The following is a 20522-nucleotide window of genomic DNA, read 5'->3' as shown; positions in this document are numbered from 1 at the left end:
TGGAAGACCAAATAAAGACACATCAATTATTAAAAGGGTAACCTCAGCTCCAGTCAGCAGTTCTGTGGATTTCAGCAGCTGACAAATGCTATACAAGAAGCCACTGGTATGGCCTGGCTCTGGTTGAATACCCTAATTAAACCAGCAAGTATTTTGCAAGTGATTAAATTACATGTTCTTACACCTTTAGTTTTCCATAACTGAAATCGACAACCCTCTGATCTCTTCTTAGGCATCGCAAAAAATGTGAACAGTCCTTGCAAGAAACTGATATTTAGTCAATATTATTTGATACAACGCACCTAATATCCAAGTATGCAAGCAATCTCAAATGCAAGCACAAACCAAAAAATGCCATACCACACAACTAAGAAACTAATCAGCCTTCAAATTAAGCATTGCATCTCTTCGCTCCCAAAGGTAACATGAAACAAGTACATTGAGATCAAATTCAAGGACAAACCCCTAAAAGGCAGCTGATTTTCCTTTTTGGAGGTACTATGGACTTGCTCACTTCTACTGTTCTAGGAGGAAAAACAAGACAGAAAGACTATATGGGGAATGGACAACAGAGGGAAGCATTACTGAATATTTTAAGAGTCTTCCACTAAGGGCAGATTCGAAACCACTACAGAAGCAGATCGTTACTGGCAGGGGACTAGGAGATGGGAAGAGAAATCTATATCTAATAATAGTTGAATGAGAAAAAATTCCACCAAACAGAAAAATACTCAGCTTGGGAGTGGAATATCAGTATCTTTACCAAATAAATCATTAATTAAATAGGAAAAGTGACATATTTGCTATTTTCCAGAGAATCCAAAGCTATAGACAGTAAAACTAAGGTAACGCACTGAGGTTTCCCTCTGCCCTGCCTAAAAATCTTTATTTGATCTCATAGCCAACTAAGTTGTTCCTGGCAGACTCCTTCCTCATATTAATGCATGCTCCTAAGAGACAAATCATCCATTCTACTCCTGAGGGACAAAAGCCAAAACAAAAACAATGCTCAGATGCTAAAACTAATTTAAGTAACTAAAAATACCTAGGTAACTGTGTCATCAAAAATAACGACCTCCAACTGTAAGAAATACACCTTGAAATCTACTCTGAGAGACAGAAGCCATGCTGAAGCAGTGAATAGAGAAAGTAAGTCTGATCAGATCAAGGGAAGTTCAGGACAGTCAAAGCTTATGCTCTTGAAGGAGGATTTAAAAGAGACAAACAGTACAGAGCAGTGGCAGAAAACACAAGAAAAGTCATGGTGGCTCAGCCAAATAGCTCACAGGAATGAACACACCTCTCCAGTTTTACAGCTGCCTTAGTTACCTGCATGGAAACAAAGCCTTAGGCATACTCAGACATTACACTAAACTTCAGTTCTTTGGCTAACAGTCTCTGACAGGCACATTAAAAAAAAAAGTAAGTGAATTCATAGATAGTCACCCTAAAAATCAAGTGTTTTGCTCCAGGAAGAAAGACAGAGGGCTAAAAGCCTATATTAGCAGATAACTGAAGTAGCTGCCATACCCATGAGATTTTATGGCTAAGCTTTCTTAAAGGTAAATCATAACCTTAGCATTGTGGTGCAGGACATTTTTTCAATTCTGAAGGAAGGCCCTCTTTCCTATAGCACAACTTAAAAACTTACACATCCTTAAAGAAATGCTCTAGGAAAAGCGAAAATGGAGATGGGCTAGATTTTAGCAGATAATCAACCTAAAAGAATCATACTAGAATGTTCCTGTGGATAAATACATGAAAGCAACATGAGGACCTCCAGAAGCAGCTGACAAGGAGGCAGCAGCAATGCTGTCCTAGGAATCTATTTGTTCCTCAGCCACTCCTGTCACCCTATCAACTCCTGATTCAGCTCAAAAAAAATTCCATATTTGAAGTACAAAATGTTCTTTTAGAAAAATACATAATTTAGACTTGAGAAAATAATACTCAGTGATGGGACAAGGGGAGGTAAAACACGTTGTCACCCTCACTGGCTAAAGGAAATGCTTTTTTTTTTTTAAATTAAAGTCTGCTTAGTTTCAAATTTCAGACACTAAAAATCCTATACACATTTATTCAATGGAGCTCCATCAAGCTTATTTTTTTGTTACTCTAAATGGCAATCAAATAATTTCTTTATATCCTCATCTTCTCTTGAGCTGATTTCAATCCCTAATGGCTCCTTCTTGAAACACTGACGAGAAATTTCAGACAGTTTTTCAAGTACCAATCACAGCAATGCCAGAAAGAGAAGAAAGGCTCCCTGTTTCTCTCTGATGTTCTCTAGACATCCCAGGATCAGGCTACAAAAATTAAATAAGGCTTTATCCTTCCTTTTTTTGGGAAAAGCACTCCCTATTTCTGTTTGGAAACAGAGGACAGGGGTTACCCTTGTTGCCTTCTTTTTGGAGGAGGAGAAGTTGGAGAGTATTATTGGCTAAGGTTTTTTAGCTTACCACTTTCAATTGCAAATGCCCATGATTCCACTTTAAAATAAGTGCTCAGTGAACAATAAAAATTAAAATCAGGAAGGAAACTATATACTGCAGTAAGCCCCCTGCTGAGCTGAAGGGAATTGTGCAACCCATGCATGCCATCTGCCACTGTGAGTGTGCAAGCAAGCAGAAATGCTCATAGGAGGGCTGACAAAATTGTCAGCATTATCAAGTTAAAACATTCTTTATATAGTCAGTGACAAACTGCTAGATCACAAGTTATGATCTCATGAAATAAGAAGTCAAATGAAAAAAAAAAGGGTAATGCAGGGTCCTGGGGAAGAATAACTGGATACCAGTACAGGCTGGGGGTTGACCTGTTGGAAAGCAGGAGAGGGACCTGGGGGTCCTCTTGGTGGACAATAAGTTGTCTCAGTTACAAGGAAAGGCTGAGGGAGCTGGGCCTGTTCAGCCCTGAGAAGAGACAATGGAGAGGGGACCTCATCAATGCCTGTAAGTATCTGAAAGGAGGAGTGTCAGAAGGATGGAGCCAGGCTCTTCTCAGTGATGCCAAGCAATAGGACAAGAGGCAACAGGCAGGAACTGATGCACAAGAAGTTCCATCTAAGCATGCAAAAGAAATTCGTTACTGCTCAGGTGACTGAGCACAGGAACAGGTTGCCCTGAGAAGCTGTAGAGTCTCTCTCACTGGAGGTATTCAAGAATCATCTAGATACAATCCTGTGCCATGTGCTCTAGGATGACCCTGCTTGAGCAGGGAGGTTGGACCAGATGACCCACTGTGGTCCCTTCCAAACTGACCCATTCTGTGATTCTGTGAATCGCACAAGAAAAAAAAGCATGCCAACACTCTAAATTGTGGAAAACTATTTCAATAATCAGATTTTGCCTCAGGGTATGGTGCAGTTGAAGATGGGGAGTGATCACAGTACTACAGCAGTTTAACAGCTTCCTGCCTGAGCCTTTGCATTTCACTGGGTCATCCACAAAAAAGCTCAAGACAACTCTATAATTGGAATTGGTACAATCACTGCCATGTGTTGGATGGTTATTTTTAAATATGTGAATGTGATTCATTTCAAAGCAAGCAAGCCACTATTTGCAATACTGTAGAGAAGCCATTGCCTTGTACTTAAACAAGAATTGGTCACAAATTCCTGTTACAGGTCTGAATGCAATATTGTGATTGAGATGAGGGAGGGGGAAAAATTGCTTTCAAATTACACGTTTCAATAGAGGATGTTACACTGTCATTATCTGTAACAGGAACTAGAAGTTACAATTGTAATTGTAACTCTCATAGTTAACCTACCCACATATTTTTAAAGATAATTTAACATAGTGGTTTAACAAGATAAACTGGACTAAACCAAATAGAAGTGAGTTACATTTCCCATGGCGATACTTCTACTTTACTACACACACAGAATTGTCAGAGAATGGAAATGCTGTTAAAGGAATGCAATAACACACATTTCAAAATTTGCACGAAAGGAGAACAGTGCGCTCTTAATAGCAGTGCTACGTCTATTTTTTTCAATCTTAGCATTTATCGCTACTCATAGCAGTTCCGGGAAGGGGAGAGGGGAGGGGGTGTTACAGTATGCAAATTTAACAATGTCAATTTGCCTTTTCAGCACTAAGTTGCAAAAAACGTAAAAAATATGAGGTAAAATTATGGGAATAGCTTCCTTAGTGTTCTCCTTATGCATGTTCAACAACTTGTGTCTACACACCAGGTAACTTCAGTTGCCTCAACTCCTGCACATCAAATTATGTGCTTCCACTACTATTTATTCATCCTGTCTGTACATAAGTCCCACAGTTTTCTGAAGGGAAAGGGTTTTCTACACATAGGAGTGTATTTTTCTTCCGAGAGAGAAACTACCCCAGTGATTTCACACTTACAACTGGATAAAACAAAACAAACATGAGAGGTTTCTGTTAGTTGCTTCCTGCATCTACTCATGAGGCCTTACTGCTCTGCCCACAACATAACTAAGAACACAAAACATGGATTCTCTAAGGTCAACAGCAATTAACTGAAAAATCTGCAATTCACAAAACCATGAACTCTCAGGATACTTATTTTATCCTGAACTAAGAAGAGCTGTACAGCCATCTTCATACAGAAACAAACTTGGTGGTGATTAGAGAATCAGTATCAAGAAAAGGGAACAAACTCCTCTAGAAACGCAACTTAGAGTTAGCTACATGAACTATTTTAAAATATAGGGAAGCCACATCTACAGCTCTTACGTCAACATAGCTGATGATCCACTTCCACCCTGAAACAGACAGGCAGTACTCCAGTCTATTTTCATTTATAAGTTTTTAATACTACCTTTCTATTCTGCAGAGAGGGGGAAAAAAAAGAAAAAAAAAGGCTAGACTGAGCCCTAGAGGGAAGGGAGAAGAAACCATACAAACTAAAATATACAATATATTAAAATTTATAGTATTCCTATCCTATGTTCAAACCTGTATGTTACTTAGATTGTAAACAGCCGGACTACATTATGGCTAAGTCTGCTTACAGACCACTAATGAGATTACTGTACAGATAGCATTTTAACTTCTTAATAAGAAGAACTAGCTTGGGCCAATATGGCTGTAGCAAAATCTAAATAATTCAGATAAACACTACTGTTAAAACAGAAAGTTGATACTTTTTCACAACTGTTAAAGCATTTTAAGTTAGATAAATTAAAAACCACCACAAGTTGTGGTACAGAATGGGGAGAGAAATAATTGCTGTTAAAACAGCAGCTTCTGAACTTGCAACATGAGCAAAATAAATGCAAGTACATCTATGACTTGAGAAGATGTACTAGTCTTGACCACAACAAAAAAACCCCAAACCAACCCAGCTGGAGGAGACAATTCAGAATAAATTTTACATTAATGATTGTATTTCCATACATAGTAAAATTATGAAGCATTCAAATGTCATCAAGCTAATAACCTCTTGGTCAACTGCAATGAGAAGCACTGTGCAAAAGTGTGGATACCCATTATTGTTACTGCCCCTTGGCATCAAAGAAATACTACATAAGAAAAAATCTCCATTCATTTTTCATCAAAAACGAGAACTTTTGTACTCATTGTATTTTTCAGGTTCATTTGGTTTAACCTGACAAAATTTATATTTATTTCAGCGTCATTATTGCCAGTATTATTCCAATACCAGAAAAGTTTAGAGGTAAATTACTTTACTATTTATATGCAATTCTAAAAAACAGAAAAAACATAGTGCTGATATACTTACTCACTGGCTGTTCCAGATGACAGTCTAAAATTAGCACCCTGCATTGCCGCTCAGAGGAACAGAGGATTGACAGAGAGGAAAGATTTCTCATTCCCTCTGCTTCCTCTACTTGAGGGCTACCAGGTCAAAACAAGACAAGACCCACACAAAAGCCTAGAACAGCCTCCATCTTTGGCGACTAAGGCTTCCTTAACTTGTATTTTCTTGAATCGTTTCTAAAGCTTTTTGGACAATAAACCACAAATGTTATGGGCAGATGCAACATTAAATTCTCCTATCTGCTTATCTTCTGCTGAGTGTAAAAATAGTCACCTTGAGTAAATTTTTTTCCTCATTTTGTGTTTGATTAGCTTCATTGCTTCCTCTGATTGCTTTCCTGTCCCAAGTATCTTTTACAGATATCTTTCTTCAAAAGAGCAGCTGCAAGCTTTACCAAAGCAGCCATTGCTGGGACACCACTGATGCAAGAAATGAGCTGGAGAGAGTGAACTGCCAAGGGTCAGGTAGAATTCTTCTCCTTAGAATGTATCTCTGTGTCCCTTTTCTACTGCCACTTTACATCTGTGGCAAACCCAGGTAAGGTACACTACTAAAGTGTTGCTGTGCTTATTAAGGCTTTATCCATGAAGAAAGGAAAAACAACTGCTTGTCATTATTGCTTATTAATTACTTTTCAGGAGATTATTCACTGAACAACGACAAAAAACCTTCTTAGGAAAAGATAGTCAGGGAGTAGGGCAGTGTTTGAGTCAATGATGTTTTCTTAACATCAAAAAGTTACACTTTCCAGACTAGGAAATCAAAAGCCTCTTGTTTGCCTGGAAAGCAAAAAGGAATGGGGGACAAAGGAGGAAGAGATAGTCAAGTGATGGTATTTGTCTTCCCAAGTAATACTTAAGAATGATGGAACCCTGCTTTCCTGGTGATGGCTGAACACCTGCCTGCCCATGGGAAGTAATGAATGAATTTCTTATTTTGCTTTGTTTGCGTGCACAGTTTTTGCTTTACCTTTTAAGCTGCCATTATCTCAACCCTTGAATTCCCACATTTTTATCCTTCTCCCCCATTCCGTTGAGGGGGGAATAAGCAAGCTGATGAGGGGGTTGAGATGACTACCAGGGTTAAAGCACACCACTGTGGCTTAACTGGTCTCTTAAAAATAGAAAATGAATAAGCACCACACTCACATTTCAAATCAGCCAGATCTGTTGTTTTTAATAAAGCTTGGTACTGAAAAACTACACAACAACCTGTGGGGTTTTTTTACTTATTGTTAGAAGAATGGAAGGAATTCTAAGAATTAAAACATTTGGCTTATTGAAATTGGGGAGTTGGGGCATTGTGTAACTATGTCTATGTTAGAGTGACTTAATGTTTACAGAAAGGAATTTCTTCAATGCAGAAGTAGTAAGAAAAATCCTAAACCATCCTATTTATTTAGAATTGCTTTTATAAAGATTTCTTGGAATAAGCTTTCGACCCCTGATGTTATTATAAAATATAAGATACCATAAAATATCAGCATTTAGGAATACTGCTATTTCTTACATAATCTACCAGACTAATCTATTTGCGAACATTTTAGTTTCCACTACTGTGCCACCTCCAGCATCAATTCCCTTTACATTGACACATAATTTGTCAGGTTTTTTTCACTCTCCATAGCCTGAACAAGAGTTTCATTTAAAATTAAAAGCTTTGTATATTGACCTAGTCAGTTATTAAAGCACTTGAAAAGGCTATGGCAATTGCTTACAACTGAGCATCTGAACACAAAACAATCCCAAGTGTCTCAGCGAACTCTTGTTACACAATATAAATGTTATCATAACCAAATGCAGCGTAATACATCTAGGAAGAAGGGTCATAACAACAAAGCAGAAGATTATATTCTCATTAGCAGTGGCACTAAAAGAGATGCCAGTATGCAGGGGGTGAGGAACTCAGTATAACCTGCTGACATAGTATTAGAGGAACCAATGCAATCTTTACATATCGGGTGTTTCCACACCTGCACAGCAATGTCACATCTGTTTGACACCATGCGAAGTACACAGGAGCAATGCACCTGTTTTACAGACAAGTCACAAGATCAAAGTGACTGCAGAAGAAAGCTTGCTTTTTTCCTGAGAGAAGTAAAAAAGTGTCTTACATGAGACAGACAGGATAAACAGATAGAATTTCTTCATTAAGAAGACAATTAGCCATAGAATTTTTGCAAGGAAAAAATACCTTGCAGTAGAGAGCTCTCTGACCTGGGAGAAATGCCTAAGAGCCAAAAGTGGAAGCCCAAATGCCTAGTGTACAAATTAAATTCCCATTAGCAATAAGCCACTGAAAAAAACTACCAGATATATGTCAGAATCTGAAGAACCAGTCTTTAAATCAAGATCTAGTTTTTTTAGAAAATATATATAACCATACAGCAGTTATTGAACTCAGTTAAAGAAAAAAAGACTTGAGAAAAGAAAATAACTTATGACATAAAATCCTGACCACACAACAGGATGGTTCATGCTATTAAAAAAAAAAAAAAAAAGGGCCTGAAGAAATCTGCTTCCTATCCATGTTGCATGGCCTTGATTGCATCCAGGTGCACACTCTCCTCCTCTCTCTCTCCTATTAATGTCAGCAATACAGTTTTACTATAATGCACTGTGGTACACTGGTTTTTCCAGCTGTTTCACATAGCATTTGAAAGGAATAGGACACTTATAAGAGTAGGGCACTGATGCAGATGAGACAAGCTGTTTGCCTGAAGTTGCTCCTTTCCAAAACTTACTATGGAAATACCTGCAATTTGTATGTATTATAGGCACAGTATACTGTTGACCCTGTGTAAACAACATTGCAAAGTGACCATATCTTCAAGCTTTTTGTTCCTCCAGAAACGTAACTTCCAAGACTATATTGCCATAGTAATTCTCTATTATTTGGAATATAATAAATACCTCTATTTTAACCTTTCCCTCTACACAGGCAAGAGCTTTTTTCTCCCCTTCTACAAGCACAAGTACCTTGTGTTAAGCACAGAACAAGCTGTCACAGATACCTCTAGCACCATTCAAAATATTCTGTTTATTATATTAGTAAGTAAGCCTTCCTAGATCAAATTAAGTTATATGTTTCTCTTCTGAGAAACAGTATTCAGATTTGACAAAAGTAGTTACTGCAAATATCTCAAGCTTCCCCGAAAGTAAAGTTTTGCTAGAAACTTTATAGCAGGAAAAAATGGGGCAAGGATAATAGACAGCACAGAAGAAAAGAGGTTTCTCCACTCTACCTTCAAATTACTGTAAGTTTTGCTGAGGGAAAACTAACCTATAATCAATACTTTTGGCTCAGTCTGACATGAGAAATTAATGAGGTATTTCAAAGTTCTGTGTTTAGCCTTACATATTAACTGGGTATCAATTAAAAAAAAAGTTATAAACATTGAGACAGTCACAGTGAGTTCTGGAGTTCTCTAGTGAGAACATGTGATCACAGAATAACAATCCTGGCATTGCCCAGCTGAATACAAGGAAGCACAAATCAAACATTATACAGTCAATGAACTGTTACATTCACTGTCATACAAAAATGCCCCATGTACAGTTTTCAAAAGATCTCACTTCATGTCAAAGTCCTGTGGTGCAATTAAGAAAACTAACTGATATTTAACTGACCTACAAAGCAGGTGCGTCCCCCCAGCTGTTACAATAAGTAAAGCATTTACTTTCCAACACAAAAGACCTTTATGTATTGCTGTTGGAAAAAAGCAGATTTTGTTCTTCCGTTGACCTATGGACTTCAGAATGTTTAACTTCCTACATGTGGGACATTCACTCTGGCTGATGATGTATAGACCATCCAATTGTATTAGAGATGAATTTGCTCAGAGTGCACTTCCAGAGACTGCAGTAGGCACAGATTTATATCGTTGCAGACTGGAAAGAATAAAAACGCTCCACTTCTGAAAGTGTTAAGACTACTGAATTTTCCAGCAGTGACAGTATGTGAGCAGTCAGACATATCATCAATATTCAACAAATTGTTCCCTAATGAAAACACAATTACTTTATTGAGTACTTTTATGAGGGTTCACAAATATGGTACTGCAAGCAATTACGTCAAAAAAACTTTCCATGCCCACTGTCTCTGAAAAACTGTGAGACATACCTGATTAGTGCTTTTTGCAGCAGAGTTGGTCTGAGCTGTATTTGAAGAAAGGGAATCAAAAAAGGCTTGGTCAGCTAACGAGTTACCGCAGCTAATGCCGTCTTTTGCACCTTCAGTTATAATCTGGAATGGAAAAGGTTGCAAAAGATTTTTCATGCTTCCATTAATCAAATTATGCTTTATCATATATAATCATCCTAATATTCATATCACTAGATTTTAAGATGATTGCATATAACATTTTTTAATTCAAATTCAATAGAACTTTATACAAGAAACTGATGTGATGTTCTGGAAGATTTACTTCCACAACAGATGGAACTGGTTTGCATTTTAACTGTAACACACAAGATTGTTGTGGCAGTGGACACCTATCTATAAATTCCTTAGGGATTAAAAAGTTTGTTAACATTACTGCTTGGAGACTGGGAACTCAATACTCAGAGGATGAATTTGGGACAGTAAGTTTGGAGAGCCAAAATCTACAAGACCATGAGCTAATCAAATGAATAAAAACACAAGGCCACGTGAGCCAGCATAGTCCTGCTTTTCCCCTCCCTCCCCCCCCACTTTTTTTTTTTAAATAACACAGCACTGGTGAAGGAAGGGAGACATGTGCCTTAAGAGGCTGCCAGAGTCTTCACCTAACTGGCAACCTGCAGACATACAGACACAGGCCCTCCAAGTGGGAAACAGGTTCCGGTCTTTGCATTGAGATCCCCATTCCATCCTGTAGTGGTTTGGACTTTGTTTTCCCCCAGAGGATAAGAAAAGTGGTAGACCCCAAGGGGTGGAAACCCCTGGAAGTTTTGAATTTCTGTCCAATGAGCGCTCCTGCAAAAAATGTAAACATACCACAACCAGACCGGAAGAGAAGAGTTGTAGTTTTAGGGGGTTAGAAGAAGGTGGCCATGTTGTGAGCCACGAGGAAGGGGCTCTGAGCCCCACAGGGGGGGCTTTGGCCCCCCAGCCCCAGCTGGGCCTGTGGGGACCTGGAACAGCATAATGCTGGGCTAGGTGCCTATAGTTATACTGGGAGATGTTTTCTCCATCGTGGGCAGTGGCCGTGGCAGTGGCCGGAGAAAGCAGCAGCCAGAACTGAACCGAAGAAGCAACAAAGACATGCAGCACCAGAGAAGGGACTCCTGGAAGGAGACCTGAGGGAAGGAGAGTCAGCAGCTGAGTTCTACAGAGTTCTTGGGGGTAAGAACTGATACCAGACCCCCCAAAACTCCTTTGAGACCTCCTGGAAGGAGGAAGTTGATAGACTCTTACTTGAAAGAGCCTTGAAGTGCAACATGCACTGCAGAGAGGAGCTGAGAGGCTCGGTCGTCCTGAGAGCTCAGCCAGGACGGTGTGGGAGGTTGGCCTTGAGGCCCTCCCTTGCTGCAAGCTACAAAGAAGCTCGCAGCCTGAGACAGGGCACAGAGGCCCTGCAAGGAGCTTGAATCTCCTGAAGATACCAGACTGTCACGAAGACCCCCTGTGCTTCGTGATATGACGTGGTGATACGACCTTTGTCTGGGGTGACGAAGCCCACGGAAGACCACTCGTTTGGAGAGACGAGTGGCCGAGGGGGATACCCCCCCCCCTCGTGTGTGCTGGCAGAGATCCAGCTATCAGCTGCTACAAGAAACAGAAGAGACAGAGAGAGCCTGCTGCCTTAAAAGATGCTGCTGCTTAGTGACTGCTACTCTGAAGAAGCTGCTGCCCTAAGAGACTGGAAGGGATCTGTCCTTCTTTCCCTCCTGGACTTTTATTTGGAGGGGAGAAGAGATCTGATCCATTGTAAATACTTATGTCATGGTAGAGATAGTTGTAGTCGTGTGTATAATGTATTGTAGTATTTATTTGTATAGTCATTGTAATATATTCCCTTTCCCCATTCTGAGTCTGGTTGTGTTTTGTCTGGAAAAAAAAAAAAAAAAAACCCATCTCACATTGAGTTGAGATGTGGGAGGGGGGATGGAGCTAGGGAATTGGAATTTGGGCTATCTCAAACCATGACACATCCCCAACCCAATACCACTAGTCTTCAAACAAAAAACAGATCAACACACACTGAAGAGACAGCAAAGGCCCTCAGTAAGAAAATAAGCTGAGTAGTCTCTGGGCTTGGGATCCCACATCCTGAGCCCTAGAACTGCGACTCCATTCCAGAGATTTATGAGAGTGTGACGAATCTGCCACAGCAACACCAGTGCAAACTTGCATTATTCCTTTCACTTCCATATTTGTATCTTCAGATAGGAAAAGAAAACAATTATTGGATTATGATTCAAAACAGTTCATGTTCTGCAGATCACTAGTATTTACTACAGACAACTTCCTGTTGTATTTCTTGGGAAACTACTAAGAGGCACAGCAGCTTTGCGTGGTATGTTTGCACTGGTCTCCAAAGCCAGCTACAGTTGCAAAAATATGATTATATATTCCAGGCTGTAACACTGATAGTTTTATGTTTGAGCATTTCAGTCTGATCAGCAAACCAGAGGATGGCCTTTTTAGTAGTTCTACTTTCCTAGTGCAGAGCAGCGTAGTTACTTACCTCAACATAATCTGTTGGAACAAGTCCTCTCTCACCTTGGCTGTTTTTTCCTTCTAACCAGCCTCCACCAACATCCTAGAAGAAATAACATAGAAATAATTTTGCTAGATGGATCCCACAGCTTGCTTCAAACAGCTCAGAAGAAAGCACTGTCTCGCTGTCAAATGCAATGTTCAAAACACAGTTATGGCTGTATAACCGTGAACAAACTCACTTAAAGCTGCTGAAGCAGCAGATACTCATTTAAACAGAACATAGACTGTGCCAGTTTCACACAGCTATTGTAGACTTTAGATTTTAGCAAGCATGAGAGGAAAAAAAGGTTGGTTTTTCAGCACTTTTCATCATTTATGAAACCACAGACTGATAATTGTCTGAACACAGACTGCATAAAAACAGAGCTACTATCATGTCCATTTCAAAGCATTAGTTTTAATCAATAGACTATAAAGAAACAAGACACAAAGAATTAAGCTATTGGTAATATCTGTAAAAGTCTCTGCTTCATTTATTGAAGATGCAGAGATGTGTGATGAGTGAGAGATATTACCTGCAAAAATGTTAAGGGTATTCTCAAGATTAAAAGAGTCACATGCCATACAAGATCTGGAGACACTCTTTCTACTTCACATTTATTTTCAGAGGCAGATCTCATGCTATTAGTTAAAAAAAAACTAACACAGTTCAGCTCTGATCTCAGTGGGGCATCCTGATACTGTTTGTTTTTTTAAAACATATGTTCTACATACACTAAGAAACCTCTGCAGACCTTTTCAGTTAAGCATGGTTAATTCCAGGACAACATTACCTGGAATAACTCAGTTCTGTTTTAAATCAAACTGTTTATGGAACACATGTCAAGCTAGCTCATGGGTGAAAATTGGAACCACACATGCTAGCCAGCAATTACTGAATTTTAGGTTTTCTTAATTTGCTTTTTAATGGATATATTTATTCACAATTTTGTTCTTTCATTTGGAAATTTTATGTAATCCTGCACTTAGCAGAACTCTGTTTATGTATTCAAGATTTTAAACAGTAAAGATCAGTTATTGAAACAACTTTCATTTACTTTTCACTCAAGAATATAGAAATAATTAGACATCTCAGATTATAAATTCAACTAACTTGGTTAAACTGCAAGAGCAATGACATCTAAATCCATAAGTCATATTTACACTTCTACACTTAAAAGCAATCTTCAATGGACTTGCATGACTTACCCTATTGCTGTCTAAATTTATCATCTCAAAAAAGATCAAGAGCCTTTGTGGAAATCTGTCATGGACAGCATAAAATAAAGTGTAACTTAATTTTAAGTATACTGCCTTAATCCACAGATGTCTTTTCAGTGAGAACTAGCTTAAAAGTTGTGAATTATTTATTTATATTTAGTCCTACTTTTGTGACATGTCATTAAACTCCTGAACTCGTTTAAAATGCAACCTCTGCTACAGCACAGCACAGTATCAAAGAGGGTTCTGGTTCTACTAAATATCTCCTTCAAGTATTTAAGATCAGTGGAACTAAAAATTATAAGAATTACACATGACTAGGCTCTCCAAAGAACTAGTTTATTCTGCAGAACCTATGCTTCCTACACAATTAAACAAATAAAACCTGACTTTAAAATCAGGTGGGTTTTGTTTGTATATGTTTTAAAAGCAAAATCTATTTGCTAAGCCATATCACTAAATGAAAATCAAAAGCAGAATGAATCAACACCTTGTTATCAAGGGTAAGAATTACATAGAATAAAAGTGCACTCAAATTCAAAATGTCCACATAAAAATACCAGTGTTCAAAACTACTGTTCATTTAACAAGTGCCTGATAGTATTATCAATAGTATTTTCACCACTTCTTCTCTGTACCTTATTCATATTTCTTTAATTATGAAAGAATACAAAAATGTAGTAAGAAATATTTGGACTGAGTTGTTCAACAACCTTGGAATGTTGCAGTAATTGATTAAGAAACTCAAAATCTAGAAGAGAGCTGGCATGTCACATTTAAATGCAAGTGGCAAGCACCTGAAAGATTAATACACGCAAAATGTGGAACATTAGGCACACAAAAAGAGATTAATTCAGATGTAAAGGTTATCACCATCATTAGCTCTTTCCTCTTCCTTGGTACTCTGCTCTGTTTAGAAGGAAACAAAGCTGAGCACATTCTTAAGCGTGTGGGCACAATTTGAGAATCCCCTCTCCTCCAAAACTTCTCACCGCATTTTTTTCCACAAAACTATTAGAAAATTCTTTGTATTCAGTTTATTTGCTCATTCCTCAAGGAAGGGTAGCCATGGCTTCAGATGTCATCTAGCACCATTTTTCTTCCATCTGCTAGAAGTAGGTCAGGAAAGTGCACTGAAGCCCTGATTCCGTCTCGGTTTTCTTACCGGGTTGGTAATTGTGATGATCTCCCCTTCACTGACTGTCAGCTCGTTGTTTCCAGGCTCAGCAGCAAAATCATACATAACACGAGCCTGTATGTGAAAAAGAATATAACAATGAGCCTTCCAGCTTATTTAGAGGATTTCACAAAGGAAGTATCAGCACAACTTATTCTTAACTAACAGAAATAGTAAGTGGGGTCAGGCTGAAAGTACGAAGAGCAACTCAGCACGCAAGATGCTACCATTTCCTAGATTTGAACTCCAAACGGAACAGTAACAAAAACTTTACAAGATAAAAATGTTATGTGGAGCTTGTTGGAGATAATTTACCAGAAGGATTCACAGTTCAAGGCTGGCTGCCATGTCCAGAACTATCCATATGACATTTTCCAGGGGAAGAAGGAAAGGATTCTAACTGTAGCAAACAATACAATTTTTTTCCCTACAAGACATATTCTAGCTCCAATTTGGGTAAAGGGAACTGTTTCATAGAGCAAGCAATTCAGAAAAAGAAAAACAAATAACTGCAGATGTAAGTAACCACTGCTGTACATAAAAAGTAATATGTAAAATTATGTTTTGAGACTATGCAAACACACAAGCAATCAGTGAGAGTAGGCCTGTTACATATTGGCATGTTGGGGAAGGAAAAACAAAACCAACCTAATTTTTAAGTGTTTAGATGCACAAAGGCTTTGCTATGTACTGACTCCGCTACTACACTACATAAAGAAATGTTACTTTTGAAACACTGACAAAGTTGTCTAACATTTAAAGAATATTTTTACTTCTTTATACCAAGAACTGTGACATGACCTAAGAATATATTTATAAAGATCTTTTCATTGTCTTCTATTAAATTCCTTTCTGATCTAAAAAGTAGAGGAATTACAAAGGGACTATATTTGCTTTCTCAGAAATTGTTGAAATGGATGCATAGAGAAACTATATATATTTTCCCCATGGAAAAGGAAGATCTAGAATCAGATTTTTAGCTTTCCATTTAAACTGGCATATTAGAAAACTTTTAAACCTGATCCTTTATCTGAGTTTCTCTTCCCTTTAAATAAAACTCATCACAGTAGTAGAATTTATAAAAGTCTTATTATTTACACCTCAAGCCTTTATGTTAGCCAGGTATCCAAGAAGTAATTAATACATTATTTTATCTGATTGATGCCAGTGTTGGGGTATTTAAGAGCAGCAAAAGGGAAAGCTAGGCTATTGGTCAGGAAAGGCAAACAGAAAAGGTACAGATTTTCCCAGACAGCGCTGACACAGATCAAACTCATCACAGCCCTTATTTCTACAGATCATACAGGATTTAATGTAGCAGAAAGTTTACTTCAGGAAACGCACCAACTTCCCTAGCACTTCCCTAGTACATTTTGAAATGCACATTTGCTAAAGCACATGCTTTAGCTACCTCAGCTCATACAGAAGTGAGGTTTGTTCCTGCAGGTTAAAATATTAACCTTAAGACAAAAAAAAATTTTATATTGGTGTTTCTAATAACATCAGACACTGTACAGCAAAGAGTTCCTTCTTGTACTTGGAGGTTAAGAGGAAGGAAAAAAATCACTAAACAAAAAGTAATTGTTTCTGATAGAGATGACAATGCAATAATGATTTCTGTTGAAAGCAAATTATGTGATAGGGAAAAAAAATACCATTCACCATCAAGTCTTGCCTGTCTCAAAACTGCAAGTTGTTATGACTCCCACCTAGACACCCCTTTTTCTGACATAAAACCATAAAAAGCAGAACTTCCCACCCCCACATTTTAATTTCATGAGTATTATGTGGAAATATTTCTGGCTGGTCAAGTGATACTTTACTTCAGTGTAAATAAAAACAGAACTGAGAAAAAACACATATGTTGTAGTTCAGCTGACAAAGCTTATCCCGAACCATGTGCACAATAAATCAAACACTTGGTCTTCTCCACTAGAGCAGCACAACATTGCAGAAAACCATGTGGCCCAAACACTCTGAATGCTTCCTTGCATGAAGGCTTTTCCCTTAAAATGGAGGGTTTCAACACGTTCAGATTATGCCACGTGAAACCGAGACAAAGAGGAGAAAACTGTGTTCAATAATAACACTTACTGCTTTCTTCCCAGCAGCACATCAGGTCTCTATGCAAATATAAGAATAAGCAGCATACCTTTTGAAACACAAGAACATTTTAAGTAAGGGTGTAAAAAGCAACACTCTCCAGACCTCTTCTCTCAGCAGTAGTAGATGAAGGTGTTGAACATGTCCTTTTTACATCAGGTTACTAATATTTATCCAGTTACTAATATTTATCTGCAAGTCCACAATGCCCAGAGGCTATGCATCTGAATCATGGGGAAAGCAGCTTTCTTAACCAAGGAGTCTTCTTAGCCTTATTCAATAGTACACCGTAGCATTAAGTTCTTGCTGCTATTCACAGGAATGATGAAAGTTTACCAGGACAAAGGCAACAGGCAAATTTTACCAGCCTTCAGAGGAACTGGCAAAACATCCCACAGTAATGACCAGACTGGAAATATAAGACATATTTCTGTCTAACAAAAGAACAGTTGCAAATACTAGATTTCCTGAATATAGCAGGGAAATAAAGTTATTCAGAAAAATCTGGTAGTATTCAGCTTGTAGGGAAGGAAAGGCCAAGGGAGATAAATAGAATTTAATAAAGTCCTTGTGCCAAAGTCCATCTATTCACCTGCTCTAGATGGTTGCTAAAGTTGTTAAAAAAAGTAGAAGAGGGGAAAAAATTACAAACAAACTTTGCTTACTGCAGTTTAAGAAATTGAAAATTAAAAAATATTTGCAATATTGCATAAATGTATTATTACAGAGCATTAAGAATTGAGGTACCTGTAATCTGTTGGAGGTAATCTGCAACCTGATCCATATACTGATGTCTCAAATAAATTCCCCAGCTTTTCCTGCCAGTACTCTCCATTCCACTTGCATTTCTAGGCTCACTTGCCTAGGCTGGGAATTAAGTCCTTAAGAACTTCTGGTAAGCTTTAACACTACCCCCTTACTGTTGAGATTTAATGGGGAAAATAGTATAAACTCAACCAACTCCAAAGTAAGTAAAACTAAGTGACTAAATGTTTTCTCTCAATTAATAAGTGCACTGTTAACAATGGAAACCCTCTGGCCCTTCTCTGGGCAGAGGCTTCAGCCCAAACCCTATTTAAATTTCTAACAATCAGTTCCAAAGTACTACAAAATGGAAAATGGTTTGGTTTTGCAATGAGCTTTTTCCTTCTTACTGGCCACAAATATTGCATCCAAGTAGCAGTTAAGGCTTAGAGATAGATCTTTGCAACTTATGCAAAATAGCAAGTGGGCATGGAGAAAAGCATCTAACAAGAAAAGCATTTTAGCTCCTAGGCACTGCAATGCATGCATTGAATATTAGGTCTAAGCTTCAAGACACTTTGAATATTTATAAAATGAGAATTTCTGATGAATTCCAGATCACAGAACTAACACCACAAAGACAACTTCTTCAAAATAGAAGTTCAAAAAAATATAAATAAAATACTTGCTACAGTAACTATTGTGCTTCATATTTACTTCTGATAATAAATGAAGCGATCAAACAATCCAAGAACTACAGAAACTTCACAGATTCAAACATTTTGCTACTGGAAATAGAAAGGAAAGCAGTAACTCTCGTTGTTATATCAATATTCTTTGGAGCTGGTTCTAACTTGTAGTTACAAGACTGGACTGCATTTTCCCAATTTACAGATTTACTGAACTTATTACAGTCTGAAGCTTCTTAACATTGAGAAGTTCTAAGCATTGCAATCAATCCCTATTACTGTCTTTTTAGAATTATAATAGTAATCATGCCTAAGCATATTAAACCACAACAGATTCTCCACACTAGAAAGCAGTATCTAGATTAGTAAAAGCATTATTCCTCTGTAGACCTGGAGCAGACTTAGCTTTCTTCTATTACTTCTGTCTCAGTTGAGTACCTCACCCTTCTTTCCATAATACTAAAAACTAAGAGGAATAAAAGCAACAAAACAAACAACAAAAAACTAAGAGCATTTGCCAACTTATTTCTGAAAGCAGACATAAGACTATGCAACTATACCTGTCAGTGTGTCAAGACTAGTAAGCGTAAATTAAGAGGGAAGGAAGTTGTCTAGCAAAAGCCACTAAAATAAAATTCCAATGAAGGGTTACACTATCTCTACACTAAGTTACTAGATAAGTATCCAAGATCTCTGCAGACATCCTGATCCACTGGCTCTTCTGTGTGACCCCCAGAATCTTGAAAGAGATGATAAAGCAACAGAAGCACCTATTTCTCATAAGAATCTTTCTGCCTTTTCCAAGGTGTTTCACTCAAGACTAGGCTCAGATGGAAGAGCAACTTACCCCCAAGCTGGACAACCCTGATGTGCACAGGCACACACCTGCAATACAGTTCCCCTGCAGCAGACTAGCTGTGCACAGAGAAGGACAAGGAAAGCTGTGTATTCCTCTCTATCCATAACATACAGGCTAACAGCAAATGCACAACATTTGTGCTCAGAGAAGCTTTCCTAATAGCTTCCCTGTCTAAGCATTTCTTGATAAGAATGACTAATGACCCATATGAAGCGATTACTGGATTTTCTTGAAGGTCACCCTTCTGAACCAAAATGTTTTTGTAATGCTGGACCTCCTGATTGCAACACAACACTTCTGCATCAAAGTATGCTTTATAGCACCAAAGTTGGAGAAGTCATTCAAAAATTGGACACACCTTTGAAAATGCTTTCCCTATGGACATTGGTATTAGGAAGAGCTCTTGTGTTATGCTGTAGGTTCATCTGTTTCGGCCATGTGTTAGAGTTTAGGAAACTTGGACCACAACTGCTTCACATGGTCAGCTGGCAGTGGCAGATAGTACAACGGAAATATCCATAAAAGTTTCATAGCATGAAATTCTCATAATAACTGCATGCCTTCCTTTTTGTAGTTAGCCCTTCAGCAGTTCAGTGCTTCAGGCACCCAGCAGTGCTGTTGTCAAGGGACAGGGATTCACAGGTTTAAGTAGCTTGGTGCCACTGTCACAAATTCATCTGCTGTATCACAGCAGCAACATGGCAACACCTTACAGGTTCATGCTGGTGGCAACAGTTCCCATATTCACAGAAAGAAGGTCAAATTCCATACTTCTGATTTGGAAAGTATATGGGGCGGATAAGTGTGGGTTTAAGAGAAATCTGCATCCAGTGGAAAAGCAGAAACCATAATTTGGGAAGCCTGGTAAAATGTCAAAAATCAAATTAAAATCATTTTTAAAAGAAAGAAAAGTCCATTATTAGTGCTTTCCCCCCCTCTTTCTTTACCTAGGACTCTTCTGAGCAAGTCAAGTCCTTAAATTTTAAATAGCCTTGTTAGTAAGAGCTGAACTTTTCTTCTAGGATGGCAGCTTAAGCTTTTAGCTGGAATGAACAACAAAGGGCTTTTGATCACCTCAAGTAACTCCAGTAACACTTCTATTACAAATAAACTTCAGAAAGCTTTGCTATAAAAACTGCTTCAGTTAGTAAAAATATTCTTTGGTAGGTCTAGTAAGCACAAGCCTTTGAAATCCGCTGCTTGTGAAAAACTGATAAGCAGTAAGTTGATCACACCTGGAAACACAGAACAGCAAAATGCATTTCTGTCTGCCCAGACT

The 20522-nt window shown here is 38.2% G+C and overlaps 1 protein-coding gene across 5 annotated transcripts in view; it reads right to left on the bottom strand.

Annotated features, from left to right (window-relative positions):
• SNX9 (sorting nexin 9) overlaps window positions 1-20522 on the bottom strand; it is a 60453-nt gene that overhangs the window by 26926 nt on the left and 13005 nt on the right. For all 5 annotated transcript variants that reach the window (XM_032683066.1, XM_032683067.1, XM_032683063.1 and 2 more), the window contains exons 2-4: window positions 14837-14923; window positions 12437-12511; window positions 9889-10011 (exon numbers count right to left, since the gene is read on the bottom strand). In XM_032683066.1, the coding sequence (XP_032538957.1) occupies window positions 9889-10011; window positions 12437-12511; window positions 14837-14923 (285 nt within the window). The remainder of the gene's footprint in view (window positions 1-9888; window positions 10012-12436; window positions 12512-14836; window positions 14924-20522) is intronic.

Source organism: Chiroxiphia lanceolata, chromosome 3 (assembly GCF_009829145.1).
Source record: "Chiroxiphia lanceolata isolate bChiLan1 chromosome 3, bChiLan1.pri, whole genome shotgun sequence".
Lineage (NCBI taxonomy): Eukaryota > Metazoa > Chordata > Aves > Passeriformes > Pipridae > Chiroxiphia > Chiroxiphia lanceolata.
This window is presented reverse-complemented; position numbering and strand designations above follow the sequence as displayed.